General features: G+C 50.1%; 1 protein-coding gene across 1 annotated transcript in view; it reads right to left on the bottom strand.

Moving 5' to 3' along the window:
* Positions 1 to 27,622, bottom strand: part of LOC124014331 (actin-binding LIM protein 3-like) — a gene marked incomplete in the record, with an annotated part of 248,175 nt that overhangs the window by 30,915 nt on the left and 189,638 nt on the right. The window contains 3 exon segments of the mRNA XM_046329191.1: positions 5,547 to 5,701; positions 8,928 to 8,999; positions 9,633 to 9,691. Of these exon segments, the coding sequence (XP_046185147.1) occupies positions 5,547 to 5,701; positions 8,928 to 8,999; positions 9,633 to 9,691 (286 nt within the window).

The raw sequence follows: 27,622 nt of genomic DNA, 5'->3' as shown, positions 1-27,622 counted from the left end.
GGACACAGGGAGAGGAAGACACAGGGAGAAGAGGGCACAGGAAGAAGAGGGCACAGGGGCACAGAAAGAGGAGGACACAGGGAGAGGAGGACACAGGGAGAGGAGGACACAGGAGGAGGACACAGGAGGAGGAGGACACAGAGAGAGGAGGACACAGGGAGAGGAGGACACAGGGAGAAGAGGGCACAGGGAGAAGAGGGCACAGGGGCACAGAAAGAGGAGGACACAGGGAGAGGAGGACACAGGGAGAGGAGGACACAGGGAGAGGAGGACACAGGGAGAGGAGGACACAGGGAGAGGAGGACACATGGAGAGGAGGACACAGGGAGAGGATGACACAGAGAGAGGAGGACACAGGGAGAAGAGGGCACAGGGGCACAGAAAGAGGAGGACACAGGGAGAGGAGGACACAGGGAGAGGAGGACACAGGGAGAGGAGGACACAGAGAGAGGAGGACACAGGGAGAGGAGGACACAGGGAGAGGAGGACACAGAGAGAAGAAGGCACAGGGGCACAGAAAGAGGAGGACACAGGGAGAGGAGGACACAGAGAGAAGAAGGCACAGGGGCACAGAAAGAGGAGGACACAGGGAGAGGAGGACACAGGGAGAGGAGGACACAGAGAGAGGAGGACACAGGGAGAGGAGGACACAGGGAGAGGAGGACACAGGGAGAGGAGGACACAGGGAGAGGAGGACACAGAGAGAGGACACAGGGAGAGGAGGACACAGGGAGAGGAGGATACAGAGAGAATAAGGCACAGGGGCACAGAAAGAGGAGGACACCGGGAGAGGAGGACACAGGGAGAGGAGGACACATGGAGAGGAGGACACAGAGAGAGGAGGGCACAGGGGCACAGAAAGAGGAGGACACAGGGAGAGGAGGACACAGGGAGAGGGGGACACAGGGAGAGGAGGGCACAGGGGCACAGAAAGAGGAGGACACAGGGAGAGGAGGACACAGGGCGAGGAGGACACAGGGAGAGGAGGACACAGGGAGAGGAGGACACAGGGGCACAGAAAGAGGAGGACACAGGGAGAGGAGGACACAGAGAGAGGAGGACACAGGGAGAGGAGGACACAGGGAGAGGAGGATACAGAGAGAATAAGGCACAGGGGCACAGAAAGAGGAGGACACAGGGAGAGGAGGACACAGGGAGAGGAGGACACATGGATAGGAGAACACAGAGAGAGGAGGGCACAGGGGCACAGAAAGAGGAGGACACAGGGAGAGGAGGACACAGGGAGAGGAGGACACAGGGAGAGGAGGACACAGGGAGAAGAGGACACAGGGAGAGGAGGGCACAGGTGCACAGAAAGAGGAGTACACAGGGAGAGGAGGACACAGGGAGAGGAGGACACAGGGAGAAGAGGACACAGGGGCACAGAAAGAGGAGGACACAGGGAGAGGAAGACACAGGGAGAAGAGGGCACAGGAAGAAGAGGGCACAGGGGCACAGAAAGAGGAGGACACAGGGAGAGGAGGACACAGGGAGAGGAGGACACAGGAGGAGGACACAGGAGGAGGAGGACACAGAGAGAGGAGGACACAGGGAGAGGAGGACACAGGGAGAAGAGGGCACAGGGAGAAGAGGGCACAGGGGCACAGAAAGAGGAGGACACAGGGAGAGGAGGACACAGGGAGAGGAGGACACAGGGAGAGGAGGACACAGGGAGAGGAGGACACAGGGAGAGGAGGACACAGGGAGAGGATGACACAGAGAGAGGAGGACACAGGGAGAAGAGGGCACAGGGGCACAGAAAGAGGAGGACACAGGGAGAGGAGGACACAGGGAGAGGAGGACACAGGGAGAGGAGGACACAGGGAGAGGAGGACACAGGGAGAGGAGGACACAGGGAGAGGAGGACACAGGGAGAAGAGGGCACGTGGAGAAGAGGGCACAGGGGCACAGAAAGAGGAGGACACAGGGAGAGGAGGACACAGGGAGAGGAGGACACAGGGAGAGGAGGACACAGAGAGAGGAGGACACAGGGAGAGGAGGACACAGGGAGAGGAGGATACAGAGAGAATAAGGCACAGGGGCACAGAAAGAGGAGGACACAGGGAGAGGAGGACACAGGGAGAGGAGGACACATGGAGAGGAGAACACAGAGAGAGGAGGGCACAGGGGCACAGAAAGAGGAGGACACAGGGAGAGGAGGACACAGGGAGAGGAGGACACAGGGAGAGGAGGACACAGGGAGAGGAGGACACAGGGAGAGGAGGGCACAGGTGCACAGAAAGAGGAGGACACAGGGAGAGGAGGACACAGGGAGAGGAGGACACAGGGAGAAGAGGACACAGGGGCACAGAAAGAGGAGGACACAGGGAGAGGAAGACACAGGGAGAAGAGGGCACAGGAAGAAGAGGGCACAGGGGCACAGAAAGAGGAGGACACAGGGAGAGGAGGACACAGGGAGAGGAGGACACAGGAGGAGGACACAGGAGGAGGAGGACACAGAGAGAGGAGGACACAGGGAGAGGAGGACACAGGGAGAAGAGGGCACAGGGAGAAGAGGGCACAGGGGCACAGAAAGAGGAGGACACAGGGAGAGGAGGACACAGGGAGAGGAGGACACAGGGAGAGGAGGACACAGGGAGAGGAGGACACAGGGAGAGGAGGACACATGGAGAGGAGGACACAGGGAGAGGATGACACAGAGAGAGGAGGACACAGGGAGAAGAGGGCACAGGGGCACAGAAAGAGGAGGACACAGGGAGAGGAGGACACAGGGAGAGGAGGACACAGGGAGAGGAGGGACACAGAGAGAGGAGGACACAGGGAGAGGAGGACACAGGGAGAGGAGGACACAGAGAGAAGAAGGCACAGGGGCACAGAAAGAGGAGGACACAGGGAGAGGAGGACACAGAGAGAAGAAGGCACAGGGGCACAGAAAGAGGAGGACACAGGGAGAGGAGGACACAGGGAGAGGAGGACACAGAGAGAGGAGGACACAGGGAGAGGAGGACACAGGGAGAGGAGGACACAGGGAGAGGAGGACACAGGGAGAGGAGGACACAGAGAGAGGACACAGGGAGAGGAGGACACAGGGAGAGGAGGATACAGAGAGAATAAGGCACAGGGGCACAGAAAGAGGAGGACACCGGGAGAGGAGGACACAGGGAGAGGAGGACACATGGAGAGGAGGACACAGAGAGAGGAGGGCACAGGGGCACAGAAAGAGGAGGACACAGGGAGAGGAGGACACAGGGAGAGGGGGACACAGGGAGAGGAGGGCACAGGGGCACAGAAAGAGGAGGACACAGGGAGAGGAGGACACAGGGCGAGGAGGACACAGGGAGAGGAGGACACAGGGAGAGGAGGACACAGGGGCACAGAAAGAGGAGGACACAGGGAGAGGAGGACACAGAGAGAGGAGGACACAGGGAGAGGAGGACACAGGGAGAGGAGGATACAGAGAGAATAAGGCACAGGGGCACAGAAAGAGGAGGACACAGGGAGAGGAGGACACAGGGAGAGGAGGACACATGGATAGGAGAACACAGAGAGAGGAGGGCACAGGGGCACAGAAAGAGGAGGACACAGGGAGAGGAGGACACAGGGAGAGGAGGACACAGGGAGAGGAGGACACAGGGAGAAGAGGACACAGGGAGAGGAGGGCACAGGTGCACAGAAAGAGGAGTACACAGGGAGAGGAGGACACAGGGAGAGGAGGACACAGGGAGAAGAGGACACAGGGGCACAGAAAGAGGAGGACACAGGGAGAGGAAGACACAGGGAGAAGAGGGCACAGGAAGAAGAGGGCACAGGGGCACAGAAAGAGGAGGACACAGGGAGAGGAGGACACAGGGAGAGGAGGACACAGGAGGAGGACACAGGAGGAGGAGGACACAGAGAGAGGAGGACACAGGGAGAGGAGGACACAGGGAGAAGAGGGCACAGGGAGAAGAGGGCACAGGGGCACAGAAAGAGGAGGACACAGGGAGAGGAGGACACAGGGAGAGGAGGACACAGGGAGAGGAGGACACAGGGAGAGGAGGACACAGGGAGAGGAGGACACAGGGAGAGGATGACACAGAGAGAGGAGGACACAGGGAGAAGAGGGCACAGGGGCACAGAAAGAGGAGGACACAGGGAGAGGAGGACACAGGGAGAGGAGGACACAGGGAGAGGAGGACACAGGGAGAGGAGGACACAGGGAGAGGAGGACACAGGGAGAGGAGGACACAGGGAGAAGAGGGCACAGGGAGAAGAGGGCACAGGGAGAAGAGGGCACAGAAAGAGAAGGACACAGGGAGAGGAGGACACAGGGAGAGGAGGGCACAGGGAGAGGAGGACACAGGGAGAGGAGGACACAGGGAGAGGAGGACACAGGGAGAGGAGGACACAGGGAGAGGAGGACACAGGGAGAGGAGGACACAGGGAGAGGAGGACACAGGGAGAGGAGGACACAGAGAGAGGAGGACACAGAGAGAGGAGGACACATGGAGAAGAGGGCACAGGGGCACAGAAAGAGGAGGACACAGGGAGAGGAGGACACAGGGAGAGGAGGACACAGGGAGAGGAGGACACAGGGAGAGGAGGACACAGAGAGAGGAGGACACAGGGAGAGGAGGACACAGAGAGAGGAGGACACAGAGAGAGGAGGACACAGGGAGAAGAGGGCACAGGGAGAGGAGGACACATAGAGAAGAAGGCACAGGGGCACAGAAAGAGGAGGACACAGGGAGAGGAGGACACAGGGAGAGGAGGACACAGGGAGAGGGGGACACAGGGAGAAGAGGGCACAGGGGCACAGAAAGAGGAGGACACAGGGAGAGGAGGACACAGGGAGAGGAGGACACAGAGAGAAGGGACACAGAGAGAGGAGGACACAGGGAGAAGAGGGCACAGGGAGAGGAGGACACAGGGAGAAGAGGGCACAGGGAGAAGAGGGCACAGAGAGAGGAGGACACAGGGAGAGGAAGACATAGGGAGAGGAGGACACAGGGAGAAGAGGGCACAGGGGCACAGAAAGAGGAGGACACAGGGAGAGGAGGACACAGGGAGAGGAGGACACAGGGAGAAGAGGGCACAGGGGCACAGAAAGAGGAGGACACAGGGAGAGGAGGACACAGGGAGAGGAGGACACAGGGAGAGGAGGACACAGGGAGAGGAGGACACAGAGAGAGGTGACACAGGGAGAGGAGGACACAGGGAGAGGGGGGCACAGAGAGAGGAGGACACCGGGAGAAGAGGGCACAGGGGCACAGAAAGAGGAGGACACAGGGAGAGGAGGACACAGGGAGAGGAGGACACAGGGAGAGGAGGACACAGAGAGAAGAAGGCACAGGGGCACAGAAAGAGGAGGACACAAGGAGAGGAGGACACAGGGAGAGGAGGACACAGGGAGAGGAGGACACAGAGAGAGGAGGACACAGGGAGAGGAGGACACAGGGAGAGGAGGACACAGGGAGAGGAGGACACAGGGAGAAGAGGGCACAGAGAGAAGAGGGCACAGGGGCACAGGGCAGTGGGCATCACGCACACACACATACATAAGCACACATAGAGGTCAACTAGAGTAGCACTAGCGTATCAGTACCTCCCCATAGCTGTAGCGTTCTAGTCTGTCATCAGAGGAGTATCTGTGATTAGACTCACAGGGAATGAGATCGGGCCGCAGCACGTCACAAATAGTTTTAATCTTAGGCAGTGCGGCCAGATCTTTGTAACTTAGGACCTCGTTTTCCACTTTGGCCTGTAGAGAGGACACAGAACGAGACAGAACATGGAGAAGCGGGTGTCAGACAGACAGACAGACAGACAGACAGACAGACAGACAGACAGACAGACAGACAGACAGACAGACAGACAGACAGACAGACAGACAGACAGACAGACAGACAGACAGACAGACAGACAGACAGACAGACAGACAGACAGACAGACAGACAGACAGACAGACAGACAGACAGACAGACAGACAGAGAGGACGAAGCTTGCGTTGACAGACTGAGAGATCCGGAGGGGAGACCGGATCAGGGTCAGCTGCAAGCTGCTGATGGCACCCTGGGTAAGACAGAGAAAACACACACCCACACACACTGACCGCAGAGACATCCCAGAAACAAACAAAGCCAAACCCTATGGAAGAGAGATTGCTGGAGAGGGGCCACAGCTCTCCCAGGACTTTGGTCCAAACCACACTCAACAACAGCATAATGTCTAAACAAGTTGTTTACCATGGCAGTTTTCCTCTTTAGTGGCATACAGAGTATTTGAGCAGAGCGGAACGAGGGGCGGAGCTGGAGCGGAGCGAGGGGCGGGGCTGGAGCGGAGCATTCCCAATTTGACTGGAGCGCGAAGCGAGATTCCCAAAGGCTGAAGCATCGACCTTCTCATAGATTCCAATTTCGCTCCAGTAGTGCCCATTTCACAAGCTCAGGGCCCGGCCCAGCACGCATTTGTAGTCTACTTGCGTACTGCTATAACCCTTTGCATTAGATACTGTCATGGAGTTCACAAAATATTTTCATAAAGAAACTGATAAAACACACAGGTACTAAATCAAGGTGACTTACAAAGATGGCGACCAAGAGCAAGAGAGATTATTCACCTCCAACTGGATGAAGATATTTTTTCTTTAATGAGTCCGACGCGAAGGATATACTGCTTCCCCGAGACCAGGCCCAAATCCCTGTCATTTACGTGAAGAAAATACAGAGACACGAGGGGCGGAGGTCGGAGTGCCTTGTGAGGATTGGTCGGCGAGTGGGTAAAACCGCCTCCACCATCCGTTCTATTGTCCAATGTGAAATCACTGGAGAATAAACTGGTTGAGCTCCGTTCAAAACCATCCTACAAATGGGACATTAAAAACTGTAATATCTTACGTTTCACAGAGTCGTGGCTGAACGACGACACGGATAATATAGAGCTGGCTGGGTTTTCATTGCATCGGTAAGACAGAACAGCTACTTTGTCTGGTAAAACGTGGGGTAGAGGTGTGTGTCTATTTGCTATAATACATTTCAAGCAGACCACCATAGTCCCTGTGCCCAAGAAAGCGAAGTTAACCTGACTAAATGACTACAGCCCCGTAGCACTCACTTTGGTTGCCATGGAGTGCTTTGAACGGCTGGTCATGGCTCACATCAACACCATCATCCCAGAAACACTAGACCCACTCCAATTCGAATACAGATCCACAGATGATACAATCTCAGCCGCACTCCACAGTGCCCTTTCCCACCTGGACAAAAGGAACACCTATGTGAGAAAGTCATTAATTGACTACAGCTCAGCATTCAACACCATAGTTCCCTCAAAGCTCATCAATAAGCTAAGGAACTAAACATCTCCCTCTGCAACTGGATACTGGACTTCCTGACGGGCCGCCCCCAGGTGGTAAGGGTAGGTAACAACACATCCGCCACGCTGATCCTCAACACTGGGGCCCCTCTGTGGTGCGTGCTGAGTCCCCTCCTGTACTCCCTGTTCACCCACAACTGTATGGCCAGGCATGACTCCAACACCATCATTAAGTTTGCTGACGACACAACAAAATGATGAGACAGCCTCTAGGGAGGATGAGCGCTTCTTACATTCACCTTTTCATGTTTACAATGCTTCAAAACCAAAGGGCAGGTCCAGGTAGTCAAGAAAAATAGTTTGGTGTTGGTTAAATTGTGATTTTAATTGATGGAGCGATAGCTTTTTTTCTGTGAAGCGCAGAGAGGTTTTTAATGGAGCTTTTGGAAAGGACATGAAGCGCAGAGAGGTTTTTAATGGAGCTTTTGGAAAGGACATGAAGCGCAGAGAGGTTTTTAATGGAGCTTTTGGAAAGGACATGAAGCGCAGAGAGGTTTTTAATGGAGCTTTTGGAAAGGACATGAAGCGCAAGCACGGCTCCATGAGCGATGAGCGGAATTTCCTACAGCTCAACTCCGCTCATATACTCGGTTTGTTACCTTCTGGAATGTTACATACTCTGCTGGCATAAGTATACCCTCCGGAATGTTACATACTCTGCTGGCATAAGTATACCCTCCGGAATGTTACATACTCTGCTGGCATAAGTATACCCTCCGGAATGTTACATACTCTGCTGGCATAAGTATACCCTCCGGAATGTTACATACTCTGCTGGCATAAGTATACCCTCCGGAATGTTACATACTCTGCTGGCATAAGTATACCCTCCGGAATGTTACATACTCTGCTGGCATAAGTATACCCTCCGGAATGTTACATACTCTGCTGGCATAAGTATACCCTCCGGAATGTTACATACTCTGCTGGCATAAGTATACCCTCCGGAATGTTACATACTCTGCTGGCATAAGTATACCCTCCGGAATGTTACATACTCTGCTGGCATAAGTATACCCTCCGGAATGTTACATACTCTGCTGGCATAAGTATACCTTGTGGAATGTTACATACTCTGCTGGCATAAGTATACCCTCCGGAATGTTACATACTCTGCTGGCATAAGTATACCCTCCGGAATGTTACATACTCTGCTGGCATAAGTATACCCTCCGGAATGTTACATACTCTGCTGGCATAAGTATACCCTCCGGAATGTTACATACTCTGCTGGCATAAGTATACCCTCCGGAATGTTACATACTCTGCTGGCATAAGTATACCCTCCGGAATGTTACATACTCTGCTGGCATAAGTATACCTTCCGGAATGTCAACTTCACAGAGCAACTGTCAACAATGGAGAAATGATGTGACCTCCTTTAACATACATCAATACCACACAGGATATAACAAACAGTGTTTTCCCCCCAAAAACACATAGAATCACCTGAAGCCACAGACAACTGCACATGGTGGTCTGTCGACCCATGTGAATGACAGCTGGCTCAGATCCTGTAAAGAGGTCTCCGCCTCTAAGACAGGCTGGCAGCCAACAGAAGGCGTACGTGTAATCAAATAACCATGGCGATGCCTTGGCGACAGACTACTCACACAGATGATGCGGCTCGGGGAGCCGATGCTGGACCCAGGGGGAGATACGGAGGCCTCCGAGGTACGTCTGAACTGTGGGAACACACACACACACACACACACACACACACACACACACACACACACACACACACACACACACACACACACACACACACACACACACACACACACACACACACACACACACACACACACACACACACACACACACACACACACACACACACACACGTGTCAGAGTGAGCCTGCAGAGGTCAGACTTCGGCTAAGGGAGACAAAACACTGACAGAGGATAACTTGGATGAACAACACCCCAGTGTTACCTCAGATCCTCTCCCTACAGCGACTCTGCTCTATCATACACACAACAACAGGAAGAAGAGAGAGTTTCTAGGAGGACATAGTAGTGTAGTACCGGTGGGGCTCTATGGTTGACCAGGTCAAGGTGTTGTAACAGTCTGGGAAATGCAATAGCACTGCATCTCAGTGCAGGAGGCGTCACTACAGACACTCTGGTTCGAATCCAGGCTGTATCACGACCGGCTGTGATTGGGGCCGTGCTCAATAGGGCCGTGCTCAATTGGCCCAGCGTCATCCGGTGTAGGCCGTCAATGTAAATACAAATTTGTTCTTAACTGACTTACCTAGTTAAATAAAAGTTAAATAATAATAATTATTATTATTTATTTTTTAAATACTCACTCGGAGTTTCTTCTCCAATCGAGCTGCTTGTTTACACACAGGATGCCACACCTCGCAACCTGTTGCAAAGACACACCCAAACATACTGTTTTTAAAAAGAACTTGACATTCATTCTTCTCCACAGGATGGCTACTACAGTTACAATACTGTAAAACCACTGGGGTGCTGTTTATTATCAGGGAAAGGAGAGGAAGGACACATTTCTCTCAGTGTTTCTACTGCGCTTCAGTAACTACTTATCACACAACAATCAAACGCATGTGTCTGTAGATCAGCACTTTTCAACAACAGCCATACATCTAAGATGACAGAGTAAGTGTTATATCTGAGAGAGGCTTGGAGTCTGTCTGTCCCGTCTGTCTGTCTGTCTGTCTGTCTGTCTGTCTGTCTGTCTGTCTGTCTGTCTGTCTGTCTGTCTGTCTGTCTGTCTGTCTGTCTGTCTGTCTGTCTGTCTGTCTGTCTGTCTGTCTGTCTGTCTGTCTGTCTGTCTGTCTGTCTGTCTGTCTGTCTGTCTGTCTGTCTGTCCAGCTTCCTCCCTCGCACACACACACACACACAGAGATTAAAAGGGGATTCTATTCCTCCTGGTAGGGGTGGAAACACTAAACCACTAATGTCATGCTACTCCTCAGTACTCCTCAGTGCTCCTCAGCACTCCTCAGTGCTCCTCAGTACTCCGCAGTGCTCCTCAGTGCTCCTCAGTGCTCCTCAGTACTCCGCAGTGCTCCTCGGTACTCCTCGGTGCTCCTCGGTGCTCCTCGGTACTCCTCAGTGCTCCTCAGTACTCCTCAGTACTCCCCAGTGCTCCTCAGTGCTCCTCAGTACTCCTCAGTGCTCCTCAGTGCTCCTCAGTACTCCTCAGTACTCCTCAGTACTCCTCAGTGCTCCTCAGTACTCCTCAGTGCTCCACAGTACTCCTCAGTGCTCCTCAGTGCTCCTCAGTACTCCTCAGTACTCCTCAGTGCTCCTCAGTGCCCCTCAGTGCTCCTCAGCGCTCCTCAGCACTCCTCAGTACTTCTCAGTGTTCCTCAGTACTCCACAGTGCTCCACAGTGCTCCCCAGCGCTCCTTAGCGCTCCTCAGCGCTCCTCAGTGCTCTTCAGCGCATAGCAACAGATAATGATAATGACAGAGAAGCAGCAACAGCCTGGATATCATACATCCTGCAGGTTCCCCAGGCTGTAGGGTGATACACAACTGTACTGTACGTTGTACAGTCTATCTTTTTTAAAGTGTGTAAATTGTAAAGTATTTAGTCTGTAATGTCTTTTCATTACGTGTCAGACCCCGGTAAGACTAGCTGTCATAATTGGGATCCTAATAAATAAATAAACATCTGATCTGTCTGAAATAGTGCCTGGATACCATGTTCCAACCATAGCCTATAAGAACCTGGGAGGTAGCCTATAACAGGGCCTGGGAGGTAGCCTATAAGAACCTGGGAGGTAGCCTATAACAGAGCCTGGGAGGTAGCCTATAACAGAGCCTGGGAGGTAGCCTATAAGAACCTGGGAGGTAGCCTATAACAGAACCTGGGAGGTAGCCTATAACAGGGCCTGGGAGGTAGCCTATAACAGAGCCTGGGAGGTAGCCTATAAGAACCTGGGAGGTAGCCTATAACAGAACCTGGGAGGTAGCCTATAACAGAACCTGGGAGGTAGCCTATAACAGGGCCTGGGAGGTAGCCTATAACAGAACCTGGGAGGGAGCCTATAACAGAACCTGGGAGGTAGCCTATAACAGAACCTGGGAGGTAGCCTATAACAGGGCCTGGGAGGTAGCCTATAACAGGGCCTGAGAGGTAGCCTATAACAGAACCTGGGAGGTAGCCTATAACAGAACCTGGGAGGTAACCTATAACAGAACCTGGGAGGTAGCCTATAACAGAACCTGGGAGGTAGCCTATAACAGGGCCTGGGATGTAACCTATTACAGAGCCTGGGAGGTAGCCTATAATAGAACCTGGGAGGTAACCTATAACAGAACCTGGGAGGTAACCTATAATAGTACCTGGGAGGTAACCTATAATAGTACCTGGGAGGTAACCTATAACAGAACCTGGGAGGTAACCTATAATAGAACCTGGGAGGTAACCTATTACAGAGCCTGGGAGGTAACCTATTACAGAGCCTGGGAGGTAACCTATTACAGAGCCTGGGAGGTAGCCTATAATAGAACCTGGGAGGTAGCCTATAATAGAACCTGTGAGGAAGCCTATAATAGAACCTGGGAGGTAGCCTATAATAGAACCTGTGAGGAAGCCTATAATAGAACCTGTGAGGAAGCCTATAATAGAACCTGGGAGGTAGCCTATAACAGAACCTGGGAGGTAGCCTATAACAGAACCTGGGAGGTAGCCTATAACAGGGCCTGGGAGGTAGCCTATAACAGAACCTGGGAGGGAGCCTATAACAGGGCCTGGGAGGTAGCCTATAACAGAACCTGGGAGGTAGCCTATAACAGAACCTGGGAGGGAGCCTATAACAGGGCCTGGGAGGTAGCCTATAACAGAACCTGTGAGGAAGCCTATAATAGAACCTGGGAGGTAACCTATAATAGAACCTGTGAGGAAGCCTATAATAGAACCTGTGAGGAAGCCTATAATAGAACCTGGGAGGTAGCCTATAATAGAACCTGGGAGGTAGCCTATAATAGAACCTGTGAGGAAGCCTATAATAGAACCAGGGAGGTAGCCTATAATAGAACCTGGGAGGTAGCCTATAACATAACCTGGGAGGTAGCCTATAACAGAACCTGGGAGGAAGCCTATAATAGAACCTGGGAGGTAGCCTATAATAGAACCTGGGAGGTAGCCTATAACAGGGCCTGGGAGGTAGCCTATAACAGAATCTGGGAGGTAGCCTATAACAGAACCTGGGAGGTAGCCTATAACAGGGCCTGGGATGTAACCTATTACAGAGCCTGGGAGGTAGCCTATAATAGAACCTGGGAGGTAGCCTATAATAGAACCTGTGAGGAAGCCTATAATAGAACCTGGGAGGTAGCCTATAACAGAACCTGGGAGGTAACCTATAACAGAACCTGGGAGGTAACCTATAATAGTACCTGGGAGGAAGCCTATAACAGAACCTGGGAGGTAACCTATTACAGAGCCTGGGAGGTAACCTATTACAGAGCCTGGGAGGTAGCCTATAATAAAACCTGTGAGGAAGCCTATAATAGAACCTGGGAGGTAGCCTATAACAGAACCTGGGAGGTAGCCTATAACAGAACCTGGGAGGTAGCCTATAATAGAACCTGTGAGGAAGCCTATAATAGAACCTGTGAGGAAGCCTATAATAGAACCTGGGAGGTAGCCTATAACAGAACCTGGGAGGTAGCCTATAACAGAACCTGGGAGGTAGCCTATAACAGGGCCTGGGAGGTAGCCTATAACAGAACCTGGGAGGGAGCCTATAACAGAACCTGGGAGGTAGCCTATAACAGAACCTGGGAGGTGGCCTATAACAGAACCTGGGAGGTAGCCTATAACAGGGCCTGGGAGGTAGCCTATAACAGGGCCTGGGAGGTAGCCTATAACAGGGCCTGGGAGGTAGCCTATAACAGAACCTGGGAGGTAGCCTATAACAGAACCTGGGAGGTAGCCTATAACAGAACCTGGGAGGTAGCCTATAACAGGGCCTGGGAGGTAGCCTATAACAGGGCCTGAGAGGTAGCCTATAACAGAACCTGGGAGGTAGCCTATAACAGAACCTGGGAGGTAGCCTATAACAGGGCCTGGGATGTAACCTATTACAGAGCCTGGGAGGTAGCCTATAATAGAACCTGGGAGGTAACCTATAACAGAACCTGGGAGGTAACCTATTACAGAACCTGGGAGGTAACCTATTACAGAGCCTGGGAGGTAACCTATTACAGAGCCTGGGAGGTAGCCTATAATAGAACCTGGGAGGTAGCCTATAATAGAACCTGTGAGGAAGCCTATAATAGAACCTGGGAGGTAGCCTATAATGGAACCTGTGAGGAAGCCTATAATAGAACCTGTGAGGAAGCCTATAATAGAACCTGGGAGGTAGCCTATAACAGAACCTGGGAGGTAGCCTATAACAGAACCTGGGAGGTAGCCTATAACAGGGCCTGGGATGTAGCCTATAACAGAACCTGGGAGGGAGCCTATAACAGGGCCTGGGAGGTAGCCTATAACAGAACCTGGGAGGTAGCCTATAACAGGGCCTGGGATGTAACCTATTACAGAGCCTGGGAGGTAGCCTATAATAGAACCTGGGAGGTAACCTATAACAGAACCTGGGAGGTAACCTATTACAGAGCCTGGGAGGTAACCTATTACAGAACCTGGGAGGTAACCTATTACAGAGCCTGGGAGGTAACCTATTACAGAGCCTGGGAGGTAACCTATTACAGAGCCTGGGAGGTAGCCTATAATAGAACCTGGGAGGTAGCCTATAATAGAACCTGTGAGGAAGCCTATAATAGAACCTGGGAGGTAGCCTATAATAGAACCTGTGAGGAAGCCTATAATAGAACCTGTGAGGAAGCCTATAATAGAACCTGGGAGGTAGCCTATAATAGAACCTGTGAGGAAGCCTATAATAGAACCAGGGAGGTAGCCTATAATAGAACCTGGGAGGTAGCCTATAATATAACCTGGGAGGTAGCCTATAATAGAACCTGGGAGGAAGCCTATAATAGAACCTGGGAGGTAGCCTATAATAGAACCTGGGAGGTAGCCTATAACAGGGCCTGGGAGGTAGCCTATAACAGGGCCTGGGAGGTAGCCTATAACAGAGCCTGGGAGGTAGCCTATAATAGAACCTGGGAGGTAGCCTATAATAGAACCTGTGAGGAAGCCTATAATAGAACCTGGGAGGTAGCCTATAATAGAACCTGTGAGGAAGCCTATAATAGAACCTGTGAGGAAGCCTATAATAGAACCTGGGAGGTAGCCTATAACAGAACCTGGGAGGTAGCCTATAACAGAACCTGGGAGGTAGCCTATAACAGAACCTGGGAGGTAGCCTATAACAGAACCTGGGAGGTAGCCTATAACAGGGCCTGGGAGGTAGCCTATAACAGGGCCTGGGAGGTAGCCTATAACAGGGCCTGGGAGGTAGCCTATAACAGAACCTGGGAGGGAGCCTATAACAGGGCCTGGGAGGTAGCCTATAACAGAACCTGGGAGGTAGCCTATAACAGAACCTGGGAGGTAGCCTATAACAGGGCCTGGGATGTAACCTATAACAGAACCTGGGAGGTAGCCTATAATAGAACCTGGGAGGTAACCTATAACAGAACCTGGGAGGTAACCTATAATAGAACCTGGGAGGTAACCTATAACAGAACCTGGGAGGTAGCCTATAACAGAACCTGGGAGGTAGCCTATAACAGAACCTGGGAGGTAGCCTATAACAGGGCCTGGGAGGTAGCCTATAACAGGGCCTGGGAGGTAGCCTATAACAGGGCCTGGGAGGTAGCCTATAACAGAACCTGGGAGGGAGCCTATAACAGGGCCTGGGAGGTAGCCTATAACAGAACCTGGGAGGTAGCCTATAACAGAACCTGGGAGGTAGCCTATAACAGGGCCTGGGATGTAACCTATAACAGAACCTGGGAGGTAGCCTATAATAGAACCTGGGAGGTAACCTATAACAGAACCTGGGAGGTAACCTATAATAGAACCTGGGAGGTAACCTATAACAGAACCTGGGAAGTAACCTATAATAGTACCTGGGAGGTAACCTATAACAGAACCTGGGAGGTAACCTATTACAGAGCCTGGGAGGTAACCTATTACAGAGCCTGGGAGGTAGCCTATAATAAAACCTGTGAGGAAGCCTATAATAGAACCTGGGAGGTAGCCTATAACAGAACCTGGGAGGTAGCCTATAACAGAACCTGGGAGGTAGCCTATAATAGAACCTGTGAGGAAGCCTATAATAGAACCTGTGAGGAAGCCTATAATAGAACCTGGGAGGTAGCCTATAACAGAACCTGGGAGGTAGCCTATAACAGAACCTGGGAGGTAGCCTATAACAGGGCCTGGGAGGTAGCCTATAACAGAACCTGGGAGGGAGCCTATAACAGAACCTGGGAGGTAGCCTATAACAGAACCTGGGAGGTAGCCTATAACAGAACCTGGGAGGTGGCCTATAACAGAACCTGGGAGGTAGCCTATAACAGGGCCTGGGAGGTAGCCTATAACAGGGCCTGGGAGGTAGCCTATAACAGGGCCTGGGAGGTAGCCTATAACAGAACCTGGGAGGTAGCCTATAACAGAACCTGGGAGGTAGCCTATAACAGAACCTGGGAGGTAGCCTATAACAGGGCCTGGGAGGTAGCCTATAACAGGGCCTGAGAGGTAGCCTATAACAGAACCTGGGAGGTAGCCTATAACAGAACCTGGGAGGTAGCCTATAACAGGGCCTGGGATGTAACCTGAGCCTGGGAGGTAGCCTATAATAGAACCTGGGAGGTAACCTATAACAGAACCTGGGAGGTAACCTATTACAGAACCTGGGAGGTAACCTATTACAGAGCCTGGGAGGTAACCTATTACAGAGCCTGGGAGGTAGCCTATAATAGAACCTGGGAGGTAGCCTATAATAGAACCTGTGAGGAAGCCTATAATAGAACCTGGGAGGTAGCCTATAATGGAACCTGTGAGGAAGCCTATAATAGAACCTGTGAGGAAGCCTATAATAGAACCTGGGAGGTAGCCTATAACAGAACCTGGGAGGTAGCCTATAACAGAACCTGGGAGGTAGCCTATAACAGGGCCTGGGATGTAGCCTATAACAGAACCTGGGAGGGAGCCTATAACAGGGCCTGGGAGGTAGCCTATAACAGAACCTGGGAGGTAGCCTATAACAGGGCCTGGGATGTAACCTAGAGAGCCTGGGAGGTAGCCTATAATAGAACCTGGGAGGTAACCTATAACAGAACCTGGGAGGTAACCTATTACAGAGCCTGGGAGGTAACCTATTACAGAACCTGGGAGGTAACCTATTACAGAGCCTGGGAGGTAACCTATTACAGAGCCTGGGAGGTAACCTATTACAGAGCCTGGGAGGTAGCCTATAATAGAACCTGGGAGGTAGCCTATAATAGAACCTGTGAGGAAGCCTATAATAGAACCTGGGAGGTAGCCTATAATAGAACCTGTGAGGAAGCCTATAATAGAACCTGTGAGGAAGCCTATAATAGAACCTGGGAGGTAGCCTATAATAGAACATGTGAGGAAGCCTATAATAGAACCAGGGAGGTAGCCTATAATAGAACCTGGGAGGTAGCCTATAATATAACCTGGGAGGTAGCCTATAATAGAACCTGGGAGGAAGCCTATAATAGAACCTGGGAGGTAGCCTATAATAGAACCTGGGAGGTAGCCTATAACAGGGCCTGGGAGGTAGCCTATAACAGGGCCTGGGAGGTAGCCTATAACAGAGCCTGGGAGGTAGCCTATAATAGAACCTGGGAGGTAGCCTATAATAGAACCTGTGAGGAAGCCTATAATAGAACCTGGGAGGTAGCCTATAATAGAACCTGTGAGGAAGCCTATAATAGAACCTGTGAGGAAGCCTATAATAGAACCTGGGAGGTAGCCTATAACAGAACCTGGGAGGTAGCCTATAACAGAACCTGGGAGGTAGCCTATAACAGGGCCTGGGAGGTAGCCTATAACAGAACCTGGGAGGGAGCCTATAACAGAACCTGGGAGGTAGCCTATAACAGAACCTGGGAGGTAGCCTATAACAGAACCTGGGAGGTAGCCTATAACAGAACCTGGGAGGTAGCCTATAACAGGGCCTGGGAGGTAGCCTATAACAGGGCCTGGGAGGTAGCCTATAACAGGGCCTGGGAGGTAGCCTATAACAGAACCTGGGAGGGAGCCTATAACAGGGCCTGGGAGGTAGCCTATAACAGAACCTGGGAGGTAGCCTATAACAGAACCTGGGAGGTAGCCTATAACAGGGCCTGGGATGTAACCTATAACAGAACCTGGGAGGTAGCCTATAATAGAACCTGGGAGGTAACCTATAACAGAACCTGGGAGGTAACCTATAACAGAACCTGGGAGGTAACCTATAACAGAACCTGGGAGGTAACCTATAATAGTACCTGGGAGGTAACCTATAACAGAACCTGGGAGGTAACCTATTACAGAGCCTGGGAGGTAACCTATTACAGAGCCTGGGAGGTAGCCTATAATAGAACCTGGGAGGTAGCCTATAATAGAACCTGTGAGGAAGCCTATAATAGAACCTGGGAGGTAGCCTATAATAGAACCTGTGAGGAAGCCTATAATAGAACCTGGGAGTTAGCCTATAATAGAACCTGTGAGGAAGCCTATAATAGAACCAGGGAGGTAGCCTATAATAGAACCTGGGAGGTAGCCTATAATATAACCTGGGAGGTAGCCTATAACAGAACCTGGGAGGAAGCCTATAATAGAACCTGGGAGGTAGCCTATAATAGAACCTGGGAGGTAGCCTATAACAGGGCCTGGGAGGTAGCCTATAACAGGGCCTGGGAGGTAGCCTATAACAGAACCTGGGAGGTAGCCTATAACAGAACCTGGGAGGTAGCCTATAACAGGGCCTGGGATGTAACCTATTACAGAGCCTGGGAGGTAGCCTATAATAGAACCTGGGAGGTAGCCTATAATAGAACCTGTGAGGAAGCCTATAATAGAACCTGGGAGGTAGCCTATAATGGAACCTGTGAGGAAGCCTATAATAGAACCTGTGAGGAAGCCTATAATAGAACCTGGGAGGTAGCCTATAACAGAACCTGGGAGGTAGCCTATAACAGAACCTGGGAGGTAGCCTATAACAGGGCCTGGGATGTACCTATAACAGAACCTGGGAGGTATAACCCTGGGAGGTAGCCTATAACAGAACCTGGGAGGTAGCCTATAACAGGGCCTGGGATGAACCTATTACAGAGCCTGGGAGGTAGCCTATAATAGAACCTGGGAGGTAACCTAGAACCTGGGAGGTAACCTATTACAGAGCCTGGGAGGTAACCTATTACAGAACCTGGGAGGTAACCTATTACAGAGCCTGGGAGGTAACCTATTACAGAGCCTGGGAGGTAACCTATTACAGAGCCTGGGAGGTAGCCTATAATAGAACCTGGGAGGTAGCCTATAATAGAACCTGTGAGGAAGCCTATAATAGAACCTGGGAGGTAGCCTATAATAGAACCTGTGAGGAAGCCTATAATAGAACCTGTGAGGAAGCCTATAATAGAACCTGGGAGGTAGCCTATAATAGAACCTGTGAGGAAGCCTATAATAGAACCAGGGAGGTAGCCTATAATAGAACCTGGGAGGTAGCCTATAATATAACCTGGGAGGTAGCCTATAATAGAACCTGGGAGGAAGCCTATAATAGAACCTGGGAGGTAGCCTATAATAGAACCTGGGAGGTAGCCTATAACAGGGCCTGGGAGGTAGCCTATAACAGGGCCTGGGAGGTACCTATAACAGAGCCTGGGAGGTAGCCTATAATAGAACCTGGGAGGTAGCCTATAATAGAACCTGTGAGGAAGCCTATAATAGAACCTGGGAGGTAGCCTATAATAGAACCTGTGAGGAAGCCTATAATAGAACCTGTGAGGAAGCCTATAATAGAACCTGGGAGGTAGCCTATAACAGAACCTGGGAGGTAGCCTATAACAGAACCTGGGAGGTAGCCTATAACAGGGCCTGGGAGGTAGCCTATAACAGAACCTGGGAGGGAGCCTATAACAGAACCTGGGAGGTAGCCTATAACAGAACCTGGGAGGTAGCCTATAACAGAACCTGGGAGGTAGCCTATAACAGAACCTGGGAGGTAGCCTATAACAGGGCCTGGGAGGTAGCCTATAACAGGGCCTGGGAGGTAGCCTATAACAGGGCCTGGGAGGTAGCCTATAACAGAACCTGGGAGGGAGCCTATAACAGGGCCTGGGAGGTAGCCTATAACAGAACCTGGGAGGTAGCCTATAACAGAACCTGGGAGGTAGCCTATAACAGGGCCTGGGATGTAACCTATAACAGAACCTGGGAGGTAGCCTATAATAGAACCTGGGAGGTAACCTATAACAGAACCTGGGAGGTAACCTATAATAGAACCTGGGAGGTAACCTATAACAGAACCTGGGAGGTAACCTATAATAGTACCTGGGAGGTAACCTATAACAGAACCTGGGAGGTAACCTATTACAGAGCCTGGGAGGTAACCTATTACAGAGCCTGGGAGGTAGCCTATAATAGAACCTGGGAGGTAGCCTATAATAGAACCTGTGAGGAAGCCTATAATAGAACCTGGGAGGTAGCCTATAATAGAACCTGTGAGGAAGCCTATAATAGAACCTGGGAGGTAGCCTATAATAGAACCTGTGAGGAAGCCTATAATAGAACCAGGGAGGTAGCCTATAATAGAACCTGGGAGGTAGCCTATAATATAACCTGGGAGGTAGCCTATAACAGAACCTGGGAGGAAGCCTATAATAGAACCTGGGAGGTAGCCTATAATAGAACCTGGGAGGTAGCCTATAACAGGGCCTGGGAGGTAGCCTATAACAGGGCCTGGGAGGTAGCCTATAACAGAACCTGGGAGGTAGCCTATAACAGAACCTGGGAGGTAGCCTATAACAGGGCCTGGGATGTAACCTATTACAGAGCCTGGGAGGTAGCCTATAATAGAACCTGGGAGGTAGCCTATAATAGAACCTGTGAGGAAGCCTATAATAGAACCTGTGAGGTAGCCTATAATAGAACCTGTGAGGAAGCCTATAATAGAACCTGGGAGGTAGCCTATAACAGAACCTGGGAGGTAACCTATAACAGAACCTGGGAGGTAACCTATAATAGTACCTGGGAGGAAACCTATAACAGAACCTGGGAGGTAACCTATTACAGAGCCTGGGAGGTAACCTATTACAGAGCCTGGGAGGTAGCCTATAATAGAACCTGGGAGGTAGCCTATAATAGAACCTGTGAGGAAGCCTATAATAGAACCTGGGAGGTAGCCTATAATAGAACCTGTGAGGAAGCCTATAATAGAACCTGTGAGGAAGCCTATAATAGAACCTGGGAGGTAGCCTATAACAGAACCTGGGAGGTAACCTATAACAGAACCTGGGAGGTAGCCTATAACAGGGCCTGGGAGGTAGCCTATAACAGAACCTGGGAGGGAGCCTATAACAGAACCTGGGAGGTAGCCTATAACAGAACCTGGGAGGTAGCCTATAACAGAACCTGGGAGGTGGCCTATAACAGAACCTGGGAGGTAGCCTATAACAGGGCCTGGGAGGTAGCCTATAACAGGGCCTGGGAGGTAGCCTATAACAGGGCCTGGGAGGTAGCCTATAACAGAACCTGGGAGGTAGCCTATAACAGAACCTGGGAGGTAGCCTATAACAGGGCCTGGGATGTAACCTATTACAGAGCCTGGGAGGTAGCCTATAATAGAACCTGGGAGGTAACCTATAACAGAACCTGGGAGGTAACCTATAATAGTACCTGGGAGGTAACCTATTACAGAGCCTGGGAGGTAGCCTATAATAGAACCTGGGAGGTAACCTATAACAGAACCTGGGAGGTAACCTATTACAGAGCCTGGGAGGTAACCTATTACAGAGCCTGGGAGGTAGCCTATAATAGAACCTGGGAGGTAGCCTATAATAGAACCTGTGAGGAAGCCTATAATAGAACCTGGGAGGTAGCCTATAATAGAACCTGTGAGGAAGCCTATAATAGAACCTGTGAGGAAGCCTATAATAGAACCTGGGAGGTAGCCTATAATAGAACCTGTGAGGAAGCCTATAATAGAACCAGGGAGGTAGCCTATAATAGAACCTGGGAGGTAACCTATAACAGAACCTGGGAGGTAACCTATAATAGTACCTGGGAGGTAACCTATAACAGAACCTGGGAGGTAACCTATTACAGAGCCTGGGAGGTAACCTATTACAGAGCCTGGGAGGTAGCCTATAATAGAAACTGGGAGGTAGCCTATAATAGAACCTGTGAGGAAGCCTATAATAGAACCTGGGAGGTAGCCTATAATAGAACCTGTGAGGAAGCCTATAATAGAACCTGTGAGGAAGCCTATAATAGAACCTGGGAGGTAGCCTATAACAGAACCTGGGAGGTAGCCTATAACAGAACCTGGGAGGTAGCCTATAACAGGGCCTGGGAGGTAGCCTATAACAGAACCTGGGAGGGAGCCTATAACAGAACCTGGGAGGTAGCCTATAACAGAACCTGGGAGGTAGCCTATAACAGAACCTGGGAGGTAGCCTATAACAGAACCTGGGAGGTAGCCTATAACAGGGCCTGGGAGGTAGCCTATAACAGGGCCTGGGAGGTAGCCTATAACAGGGCCTGGGAGGTAGCCTATAACAGAACCTGGGAGGTAGCCTATAACAGGGCCTGGGATGTAACCTATTACAGAGCCTGGGAGGTAGCCTATAATAGAACCTGGGAGGTAGCCTATAATATAACCTGGGAGGTAACCTATAATAGAACCTGGGAGGTAACCTATAACAGAACCTGGGAGGTAGCCTATAATATAACCTGGGAGGTAACCTATAACAGAACCTGGGAGGTAGCCTATAATAGAACCTGGGAGGTAACCTATAATAGTACCTGGGAGGTAACCTATAACAGAACCTGGGAGGTAACCTATTACAGAGCCTGGGAGGTAACCTATTACAGAGCCTGGGAGGTAGCCTATAATAGAACCTGGGAGGTAGCCTATAATAGAACCTGTGAGGAAGCCTATAATAGAACCTGGGAGGTAGCCTATAATAGAACCTGTGAGGAAGCCTATAATAGAACCTGTGAGGAAGCCTATAATAGAACCTGGGAGGTAGCCTATAACAGAACCTGGGAGGTAGCCTATAACAGAACCTGGGAGGTAGCCTATAACAGGGCCTGGGAGGTAGCCTATAACAGAACCTGGGAGGGAGCCTATAACAGAACCTGGGAGGTAGCCTATAACAGAACCTGGGAGGTAGCCTATAACAGAACCTGGGAGGTAGCCTATAACAGAACCTGGGAGGTAGCCTATAACAGGGCCTGGGAGGTAGCCTATAACAGGGCCTGGGAGGTAGCCTATAACAGGGCCTGGGAGGTAGCCTATAACAGGGCCTGGGAGGTAGCCTATAACAGAACCTGGGAGGTAGCCTATAACAGAACCTGGGAGGTAGCCTATAACAGGGCCTGGGATGTAACCTATTACAGAGCCTGGGAGGTAGCCTATAATAGAACCTGGGAGGTAACCTATAACAGAACCTGGGAGGTAACCTATAATAGTACCTGGGAGGTAACCTATAACAGAACCTGGGAGGTAACCTATTACAGAGCCTGGGAGGTAACCTATTACAGAGCCTGGGAGGTAGCCTATAATAGAACCTGGGAGGTAGCCTATAATAGAACCTGTGAGGAAGCCTATAATAGAACCTGGGAGGTAGCCTATAATAGAACCTGTGAGGAAGCCTATAATAGAACCTGTGAGGAAGCCTATAATAGAACCTGGGAGGTAGCCTATAATAGAACCTGTGAGGAAGCCTATAATAGAACCAGGGAGGTAGCCTATAATAGAACCTGGGAGGTAGCCTATAATATAACCTGGGAGGTAGCCTATAATAGAACCTGGGAGGAAGCCTATAATAGAACCTGGGAGGTAGCCTATAATAGAACCTGGGAGGTAGCCTATAATAGAACCTGGGAGGTAGCCTATAATAGAACCTGGGAGGTAGCCTATAATAGAACCTGGGAGGTAGCCTATAACAGAACCTGGGAGGTAGCCTATAACAGAACCTGTGAGGTAGCCTATAACAGAACCTGGGAGGTAGCCTATAATAGAACCTGGGAGGTAGCCTATAATAGAACCTGGGAGGTAACCTATAATAGAACCTGGGAGGTAGCCTATAATAGAACCTGGGAGGTAGCCTATAATAGAACCTGGGAGGTAGCCTATAACAGAACCTGGGAGGTAGCCTATAATAGAACCAGGGAGGTAGCCTATAATAGAACCTGGGAGGTAGCCTATAATATAACCTGGGAGGTAGCCTATAATAGAACCTGGGAGGAAGCCTATAATAGAACCTGGGAGGTAGCCTATAATAGAACCTGGGAGGTAGCCTATAATAGAACCTGGGAGGTAGCCTATAATAGAACCTGGGAGGTAGCCTATAATAGAACCTGGGAGGTAGCCTATAACAGAACCTGGGAGGTAGCCTATAACAGAACCTGTGAGGTAGCCTATAACAGAACCTGGGAGGTAGCCTATAATAGAACCTGGGAGGTAGCCTATAATAGAACCTGGGAGGTAACCTATAATAGAACCTGGGAGGTAGCCTATAATAGAACCTGGGAGGTAGCCTATAATAGAACCTGGGAGGTAGCCTATAACAGAACCTGTGAGGTAGCCTATAACAGAACCTGGGAGGTAGCCTATAATAGAACCTGGGAGGTAGCCTATAATAGAACCTGGGAGGTAACCTATAATAGAACCTGGGAGGTAGCCTATAATAGAACCTGGGAGGTAGCCTATAATAGAACCTGGGAGGTAGCCTATAACAGAACCTGGGAGGTAGCCTATAATAGAACCAGGGAGGTAGCCTATAATAGAACCTGGGAGGTAGCCTATAATATAACCTGGGAGGTAGCCTATAATAGAACCTGGGAGGAAGCCTATAATAGAACCTGGGAGGTAGCCTATAATAGAACCTGGGAGGTAGCCTATAATAGAACCTGGGAGGTAGCCTATAATAGAACCTGGGAGGTAGCCTATAACAGAACCTGGGAGGTAGCCTATAACAGAACCTGTGAGGTAGCCTATAACAGAACCTGGGAGGTAGCCTATAATAGAACCTGGGAGGTAGCCTATAATAGAACCTGTGAGGTAGCGTTTAACAGAACCTGGGAGGTAGCCTATAACAGAACCTGTGAGGTAGCCTATAATAGAACCTGGGAGGTAGCCTATAACAGAACCTGGGAGGTAGCCTATAATAGAACCTGTGAGGAAGCCTATAATAGAACCTGGGAGGTAGCCTATAACAGAGCCTGGGAGGTAGCCTGTAACAGAGCCTGGGAGGTAGCCTGTAATAGAACCTGTGAGGTAGCCTATAATAGAACCTGTGAGGAAGCCTATAACAGAACCTGTGAGGAAGCCTATAATAGAACCTGTGAGGTAGCCTATAACAGAACCTGGGAGGTAGCCTGTAACAGAACCTGTGAGGTAGCCTATAACAGAACCTGTGAGGTAGCCTATAACAGAACCTGGGAGGTAGCCTATAACAGAACCTGTGAGGTAGCCTATAACAGAACCTGTGAGGTAGCCTATAATAGAACCTGGGAGGTAGACACCTGAAACCCCACCTCTTTAAGGAATACTTAGGATAGGATAAGTAATCCTTCTCACCCCCCCCCCTTTAAGATTTAGATGCACTATTGTAAAGTGACTGTTCCACTGGATGTCATAAGGTGAATGCACCAATTTGTAAGTCGCTCTGGATAAGAGCGTCTGCTAAATGACTTAAATGTAAATGTAAGATAGCCTGTAATAGAACCTGTGAGGTAGCCTATAATAGAACCTGTGAGGTAGCCTATAAAGAACCTGTGAGGTAGCCTATAACAGAACCTGTGAGGTAGCCTATAATAGAACCTGTGAGGTAGCCTATAATAGAACCTGGGAGGTAGCCTATAATAGAACCTGGGAGGTAGCCTATAACAGAACCTGGGAGGTAGCCTATAAGAACCTGGGAGGTAGCCTATAACAGAACCTGGGAGGTAGCCTATAAGAACCTGGGAGGTAGCGTATAACAGAACCTGGGAGGTAGCCTATAACAGAACCTGGGAGGTAGCCTATAACAGAACCTGGGAGGTAGCCTATAACAGAACCTGTGAGGTAACCTATAATAGAACCTGGGAGGTAGCCTATAATAGAACCTGGGAGGTAAATATAATAATAATAATAATAATATTAATAATAATATATAATAATATATAATAATAATAATAATATATGCCATTTAGCAGATGCTTTTATCCAAAGCGACTTACAGTCATGTGTGCATACATTATACGTATGGGTGGTCCCGGGGATCGAACCCACTACCCTGGCGTTACAAGCGCCATGCTTTACCAACTGAGCTACAGAAGGACCAGGTAGCCTATAACAGAACCTGGGAGGTAGCCTATAATAGAACCTGTGAGGTAGCCTATAACAGAACCTGGGAGGTAGCCTATAACAGGGCCTGGGAGGTAGCCTATAATAGAACCTGTGAGGTAGCCTATAACAGAACCTGGGAGGTAGCCTATAATAGAACCTGTGAGGTAGCCTATAACAGAACCTGGGAGGTAGCCTATAACAGGGCCTGGGAGGTAGCCTATAACAGAACCTGGGAGGTAGCCTATAACAGAACCTGGGAGGTAGCCTATAACAGAGCCTGGGAGGTAGCCTATGTCCTTCTGTAGCCTATAACAGAACCTGGGAGGTAGCCTATAACAGAACCTGGGAGGTAGCCTATAACAGAACCTGGGAGGTAACCTATAATAGAACCTGGGAGGTAGCCTATAATAGAACCTGTGAGGTAGCCTATAATAGAACCTGGGAGGTAACCTATAACAGAACCTGGGAGGTAGCCTATAATAGAACCTGTGAGGTAGCCTATAATAGAACCTGGGAGGTAACCTATAACAGAACCTGGGAGGTAGCCTATAACAGAACCTGTGAGGTAGCCTATAATAGAACCTGGGAGGTAACCTATAACAGAACCTGGGAGGTAGCCTATAACAGAACCTGGGAGGTAGCCTATAACACAACCTGGGAGGTAGCCTATAATAGAACCTGTGAGGTAGCCTATAATAGAACCTGTGAGGTAGCCCATAATAGAACCTGTGAGGTAGCCTATAATAGAACCTGTGAGGTAGCCTATAATAGAACCTGTGAGGTAGCCTATAATAGAACCTGTGAGGTAGCCTATAACAGAACCTGGGAGGTAGCCTATAACAGAACCTGGGAGGTAGCCTATAATAGAACCTGTGAGGTAACCTATTACAGAGCCTGGGAGGTAGCCTATAATAGAACCTGGGAGGTAGCCTATAATAGAACCTGTGAGGTAGCCTAGGCAGAAATAAATCAGAACAAAAGCTCTGTAGGATCTCTACCTTTAACAACATGCCACTTCTCATCCCAGCCACGCAGCGTGTTGGATTGATTCACTGGCCTTTGTTATGTGGCTGGTAATTGAGTGGCTCCCTGAGCCCCGATCACTCAGCCCTCCTTGAGGTCCCCCTCATAAATTAACCTTGGGGGCTGTGTGCTCCTATGCTATAACATGCTGCTAATGTTGAGTGTTAGAGAGTAGCATTTGTTTCATCTTTATTTTAACAGGGAAGACATATTGAGACCTAGATCTCTTTTTCAAATGCTTCCTGTATAATACGACACATTATATCCAATATATAGCAAACATTAAGAACACTTTCCTAATATTGAGTCGCCCCCCTGTGGATGATGTGGAGTAGCATGTTGATGATGTGGAGTAGCATGTTGATGATGTGGAGTAGCATGTTGAAGATTGGAATAGCATGTTGATGATGGGGAGTAGCATGTTGATGATGGGGAGTAGCATGTTGATGATGTGGAATAGCATGTTGATGATGTGGAGTAGCATGTTGATGATGTGGAGTAGCATGTTGATGATGTGGAATAGCATGTTGATGATGGGGAGTAGCATGTTGATGATGTGGAGTAGCATGTTGATGATGTGGAGTAGCATGTTGATGATGTGGAGTAGCATGTTAATGATGTGGAGTAGCATGTTGATGATGTGGAGTAGCATGTTAATGATGTGGAGTAGCATGTTGATGATGTGGAGTAGCATGTTAATGATGGGGAGTAGCATGTTGATGATGTGGAGTAGCATGTTGATGATGGGGAGTAGCATGTTGATGATGTGGAGTAGCATGTTGATGATGTGGAGTAGCATGTTGATGATGTGGAGTAGCA

The sequence above is a fragment of the Oncorhynchus gorbuscha genome, linkage group LG02 (genome assembly GCF_021184085.1).
Source record: "Oncorhynchus gorbuscha isolate QuinsamMale2020 ecotype Even-year linkage group LG02, OgorEven_v1.0, whole genome shotgun sequence".
NCBI classification, from domain to species: Eukaryota; Metazoa; Chordata; class Actinopteri; order Salmoniformes; family Salmonidae; genus Oncorhynchus; species Oncorhynchus gorbuscha.
This window is presented reverse-complemented; position numbering and strand designations above follow the sequence as displayed.